Here is a 6,708-nt window from a genome sequence, read left to right as displayed (position 1 = left end):
TTCAAGTAAAGACACCAGTAAGGATTTGAAATTATTAGTTTTGAAAGAAAAAAAGACCAAAAAGTGTAATGTTACTTGTGTTCTGTGTAGTTTTTGTTTTAAGTAATTATTTCTCTGGATTAACATGTTCAAAGATGGCTGAAATCTTCACAAGAGAAAATTTGTTTTTTGAACCTGTCAGTACTGCAGTTTAAGCCCATCTACCCCCCAGGTTTTTATATTAAAGATAACACATTTAAGATCAAAAGACATCTTCCTTTCTGATAGCGTCCCTTCCTGAAACATAGCCCTGCAGAAATACGCATTTATGGGATGCACCGAGTACATTTCAGCTATCAAAAAAACACAAAAAAGCAACAAGCATTAACATAGTTCAACATAAAGTCCTGCTTGCTTTGTATTTCACAGTGCACTCAGGTGTTTTCTGATAGAGATTTATTTCTCTCACTCTGGAAAAAAAGTGTATTAAAATCATAACATTCACTCAAATAGACACACATTAATTCGATTTGATAATACGTGTCTCATTTTCATTGTTTTCTGGCAAAATCTGACACATGCACATTTATTAAAAAAAAAAATCATACGTGACATAAAATAACTGCATATGTACAAACACTGAGTGCTTTGTGCAAATGTGTACAGATTACGATCAGGTGTTGATAATTGATACAAGGGTAATGTGCACAAGAACATACATAATACACCTCATTCATTAACAAAAAGAAAAGAAAAGAAACTTTAATCAAACAGCTCATTCCATATTTATCCTAGTGTAATTTGAAACAAATATGGGCTGGATTTACCAGAACAATTGTACTGGGAATAAGTGGCAACACTACGTCAGGTGATGATTTTCACAAGCTGAAAAAACAACACTTCTTTACTTTGATATCTGTCCCTTGTTTCCATCATAAACTAAAATCACATTTCTTGAAAAAAACAGGATGACTGAATACTCCTTGTAAATCCCATTAGAGATTGTCCTGATAGCAACCTGTGACTTAAGCGTTAAACTTTCATGGGCACTGCAAATCTTATCCAACACAAGTCATTCATAGATAAACTGTCAGAGGAATTATAAATTAAAAAAATCCTGCGCGGCGGCAACAAACGATGTGTTTGACATGAGTTTACAGAGAAACACATTAAACAGCTGACAATGTGGTGCAGAAATAAAATAAGAAGAAGAGAAGGAAACTCTTAAAAACCAGATCTCTCACATACAAACACTCTCTTTTCCCCTGACTGTGGCACAGATGACAGACCCAACAGTGTTCACTTTCATGTCTTAATTATGTGTGTAAAGATGTGTGATACTGAAAAAGGGGGCGTTAAGTTCATGTTGAGTCCCACACCACAAATCCGCCATGACTGCTAGATAGACCTTAATAGATTTTAGAAATTGGACTACTTTGAAGGTAAGTTACTTTACAAGCCTGCAACATCAAATAACATCAAACTAAGATTTAAGCCAACAAAGTAAAGATCATGTCATCTTTGTCTTGACTTTTAAAACCTTTGAATTTCTGTGTATTTACACAAATAGAGCTTTTAAGACTATTGGATACAATTCACTGAATCCACACATGCTGACTGAACACACTTCTAAGGCACTTGTGTAGGTTTAGAGTGCACAGTGGTAGAGGTAACAATGTTTCTTTTTTGCTACAGATGAAGACAGCAACAAAGAAAGACAAAAAGACAGCTCCACCCTTTGTTTGTCGTATTCGTATCTTTGTGTTTGGCAACAACGGCTCAATAAAAAAATCCTAAGCACAAACTTTTTTTTTCAGCAGCAAGATGTCTCTGCATTTTCATTTCTCCAATTCAGAGTATGTAGCATTGTGCGTATGAATGCTATATGAATAAGGCAATATCAGCAAGTTATCATTCAACAATTGGTCAGAAAGTTTATTTTATTGGTAAAGTGATGCTTTTGGATCTATTAAGTTGCAGTAAACCTTAAAAAATCTTCCTCACACATTCACACAAAGTTGAAGGGGGAAACAGGTGCTTATAGGAGCAAAAGCAGAAAGTGAGTAGTGATCAAACAGAACTACAGGGCAAGTTTCCCTGGTGAGGAAACCATAGTATTACTGGCAGCCAGTTAATGACAGGATGAAATAAATGAAAGCAACAAAAAAGATGGAACACGTCATTAAGAATCATTGCAAAACCTGCACAACAAGCGACATTTCCTCAAACACACAATCATTAACTATTCTCATTATGAAAACAGCATGATTTAAAAATCCAGATCCAAAACAAAAAAAAGTCATACCTTGAGGCACCACACAACAATCAGCTAGTTTAGGTTGCACTGCACCTGTAGATAACTCCATTTAAGTGCCACAATTCAAATACACTGATACAGCAGGGGGGGCTCCTTATTTGAAAAAGGCTGTGACTGGTTAGAGTCCCACTCCTTCAACACCACGCCACACAGCTAAAGGCAGATGTTATGAACTTAGTGATACATAGATTATGATGGACTGACCATTGCCTGTTTTATTCCTCTGGTGACAAAGGCAACAGATGGAGCGGTAGCAAATATGACTCTGAAGTTTAACACTGTAGAAACCGCTGTTAATCTGTGCTTTTACTCATTTTGGATAGTCCCATCTACACAGTGATTGTCCCTCAACGCGCCTCTTTAAGTGATACTCCACTCAATCCATATCTAAAGAACTGATTTTTAATTAGATTCTGTGTATTTTTGGATTGATAAATACAATAAATGGATCAAAACTAACGACTCAATCCCACTTAAAGGTATTGTCTGTCGAAGCCTGTTGGGCTGAAACATATCTCACTGTACTCAAGATTTATCTTACACCCTTGCTTTTGCCTAATCACCTGGCTATCCCGAATACTTGTTTTTGATTGGTCAACAACTATGACATACGTAAAAAAAAATCTCACTCATTACCACCTGATCTCATTCCAGGATGAGACAAATCCACTCTGCTTTGCATTGAGCTCCTGCTCACCCTGTTTGGGCTTCTAATGCCTAAAACCACCTGCTCACTATACATAAGCTCTTTTTTTTATACTTCATACAGCCACTTTCCTGCTTTACACACTTACTGGCTCATTAATATAGCCTCAAATGATTGAAATCTCCTTGTTTGATGTATGGCCTGGGATAAATGTAAAATGTTATTCTGTGTATCTTTATCTTGCTCAGTTTCCCTGACAACACTCTTCTATCATCCATGACTGAAATGATATAATGAACCCAAAAGTCCCACACAGACTTTGACCCTTCTGGACCTGAGGCTGATAGCTCAGCAGCCCTGTTTTTTTTTCCTATAATGAATTTTTCAAAAAAAAAAAAATAGATACCAACAGGTAAATGTGAGTGTCATATATGGGTAGAATGTTTCTGTGAACATCTTTCAATGCAGTGGAGTGGTTCAATCTGAATGTGCCGCCATGCCCCATTCAAAGTCAAGCTACAACCTTTTGCACCCATGTTTCAGGTCTAAGAAGGAGTGTTTCATACCTGGAGGAGAAGTCTTGGGTGAAGTATCACTTAAAGTTTATCTAAAGTGCCTGCCAGCTTACATGATGATCTTAATTCAACCCCCTTTTCATCGAAATGAATATTCCCTTATCTGATCTAATGTTGTGCTCTTCATTGTACTCGTGAGAGACAGGAAATCTGTTAAAACTGTCAAAAAAGCAATTTTGCTGTGATGAATATCTAATACAAGTGGTCGAAGAAACACTGTGCAAGACCTGTGCTTAAAATGTGCATTTAGCTGCTACACAAACTAAAATCTACGCAGTAGGCATTGTAGCCGGTCCCCTTACATACTGAGACTCTGGCACAGATGAATACTGTTTAAAGCCCTCATTTTAAAGCAGAATACATTTATTGAAACTGCTTTATGTGATTCCCTCATTCTTCCCATAGTTCCCTGCTCCGACCATTTTTTGCGCTGGCACTTATGTAGAATTCAAAATAATTTTCCCTTACGAAAAGTCAAAACTTTGATCAAGTTACATCAAATGATATGCCACAATTTTTTTTTTTTTTAAAGAAATACTTGCATTGAAAAAAAGCATGGATTAAGAAACCACAGCATAAGGTGTAGTCTACAACAGGTAAAACTTTGTTCAGCTTTTATATTTGTTTGTTCACTTTTCTAGTCCTGAAGGCACTTAATAACAAAAATGAATTAGAAAAACATCAAGGACAAAGCCAACAGTATTTCTTCACTCTGAACCTTTTCAGCTTTCTCATTCCCAACACACAGCTGTGCTCAACACAGGTCCAACCCCAGCACTTTGTGAAAGACTTTGGTGACCATCCTTATAGCCACTGTTTGTGTCAGAGTGACAAACCTCCCCTTATTCATCCCTGCTGAGGACTCTTCATCCAAAGGATGGAGCATCCTGCCCACACCTGCAGTCAGTCTTGGAGAGGCAGCAGCCAAAGAGCTGAGGATCAGAGACGAGCATAAAACTCCTCATTGAGTTTTGTTAGCTCGTTTGCCGCCTCTTCATCCTCCCCCTCCTGAAGTGCGAGAGGAGCTGGCTGCGCCTGGGAGGGCAGGTGTGCTCCGGCATCTGGGCCGAGTTCAGAGCTGGGAGGGAGTCGAAGGTCTGTGGAAGGGAGTTGTGAAGCGTCCCTATATCCTTCCTCTCTTATTTTTGTGGACTGAAGTGCTCCTGACGGCCTCACAGCGCCTTGTGATGGAGTGGGGAGTGAAGAAACAGAGGAGGAGGAGGGAGGGGGAGTGGAGGAAGAGTGAGGAAGGGCTGCTGCCTCTGCAACATATCCTGAAGTCTTATTGGCTGATGAAGCCATGGATAAAGATCCTTTGCTGGTGCCCTGGTCCGTTCCATCTTGGCTTATGCTTTCCCCACATCTGGGGTACAGGAAGGTCCTCATTTGCCCTTTGCCCTTAACATTCACTGTACCTCTGTAGTCAAACTCTAAGCCTATGCTGCTGAGCACTGCATGGCTCTCCTCACTCACCTGCACCCGACACTCCACACCAGTGGAGTCCATGCGGCTTGCAATATTGACTGTGTCTCCCCAGATGTCATAAAGCAGCTTAGTGGTGCCAATCACCCCGGCTGTCAGTGGGCCGTGATTAAACCCAATACGGAGCTTGAACCCAAACCCCAACATGTTCTTGTTGAAGTCATCCAGGACGCCCATCATCTCCAGGGCAAAGTTAAAAAGTGCCTTCAGGTGACCGTGTGGAGTGTCTTCGATGTTCTCTGCCATCTGTTGCACATTTAGACCGGATGCTGCCATGTAGGTGGCTCCAATTGTCTTGATTTTTTCCACACTTTTGAACTCAGGTTTGCGCAGGAGCTCGTCAAAGTCTCCGATCAGCTCGTTTAGGACCCGGTAGCACTCTTTACCACCCTCGTAGCTCTCTTCATAGAACTCGCTGAAGTTCACAATACTGGCAAAGATCACACCAACACTGTCATGGTTCTTGGAGTAGCTCTGGGTCACCTGAGAGTGCAAAAAAAAGATGGCCATGTTACACTGAAGCTATTAGAAAAAAATCTGGTACCGTACATACATTTAACTTGGACAGACTGCCCTGGTATTTGTTTAAGGCAATTCAAGCGCATTTGCCAACTAATTAACAAAAAAAACCCTGATAATACTTGTTATATATGGAGTAACATACTGTATAATATAAAATCCTGCATTACCCAACTACAGTGCCTTTCTTTGGTTCTAAAAAAAAAGTGTGATCTGGATTATAAAACAAAAAGAGTGTGTTTTTATCTGCCATTTTGATATTGATATTTTCTATTTAAACAACTGAGACCTTGAGCTGGTCAGCGACGTGGATGGGGATGATGTTTCCCAGTAACCACTCGGCTTGGTCTCTCATCGTCTGGATCTTGGAGCGGTGTTTGTCAGCCTCCACGTTGCCATGGTAATGGAGACGGTAGCTGACCTCAAACTCACGATTAAGGAACCAGACAAGGAGCAGAAGGAGGAAGAAGGCCAGGACAGCCTCTGGAACCAGGAGGTCGAGAAGACGAAGTGGAGGAGCAGCAGTGTCAGGACCAGGAATGACTGACGCTGAAGAGCTGTTCAGACTGCGGGAGGAAACAGAAGAGTATGAGAGCAGGTACAAGAAAGAGGCGGTTAACAATAGCATAACATAAAAGAAAAAGGCTTTGCATAATTAAAATGAGAAAATGAATATTTTTAAGCAGTGACATGACACATGTAGCCTCTGTTTCCAGCCTCTGTTCACTGTGAGTTGGGACTTGCAAAGTCTAAATAATATGTTAAAACATTTCCAGTTCGTCCTCTGTTAAATGTGACTGTGGGATCTTTTGGAGTTTGGGGCTTTAAACTTAATCCAGATTCAAAGATTTACAGCCACATTTAAATCATCCAAAGGGGAAGGCATACTTATTTTTTCCCTTGACCTAGATAAATCACAACCAAGCTGGACATTATTTTTTTCAACTTCCTAGCAACATTAGTAGACTCACAAGTTGAGAGTACGAGAGTAAAAAAATCTTGTGCTGTCGTACCTCTCTGGGGTAGCTGTCTAAGAGTATTGTTTAAGGTGTGCTGAATGAATAAGTAGAATTGAGGTAGATAAAAGGAAAATTATAACATGCCAAAACTTAAAGAAATGAGTTAGTCCAACACAGTGATCAGCACAACAACAAAAATTTTGCTGGTCATATAAAGACACTATTTTCCCA

At 39.8% G+C, this 6,708-nt stretch overlaps 1 protein-coding gene across 2 annotated transcripts in view; it reads right to left on the bottom strand.

The window, feature by feature from the left end:
• Positions 1–529: 529 nt before the first annotated feature.
• Positions 530–6,708, bottom strand: part of LOC141803819 (adenylate cyclase 9) — a 50,951-nt gene continuing 44,772 nt past the window's right edge. For both annotated transcript variants that reach the window (XM_074687835.1, XM_074687842.1), the window contains 2 exons: positions 5,808–6,084; positions 530–5,482 (listed from right to left, as the gene is read on the bottom strand). In XM_074687835.1, coding sequence (XP_074543936.1) covers positions 4,457–5,482; positions 5,808–6,084 — 1,303 coding nt within the window. In that variant the 3' untranslated portion in view covers positions 530–4,456. The remainder of the gene's footprint in view (positions 5,483–5,807; positions 6,085–6,708) is intronic.

This window comes from Halichoeres trimaculatus, unplaced genomic scaffold (genome assembly GCF_033239565.1).
Source record: "Halichoeres trimaculatus isolate MK-OKI-2021-1 unplaced genomic scaffold, fHalTri1.1 fHalTri1_scaffold_2, whole genome shotgun sequence".
NCBI classification, from domain to species: Eukaryota; Metazoa; Chordata; class Actinopteri; order Labriformes; family Labridae; genus Halichoeres; species Halichoeres trimaculatus.
The sequence above is the reverse complement of the archived record's forward strand: the minus strand, read 5'-3'. Positions and strand labels throughout refer to the sequence as shown.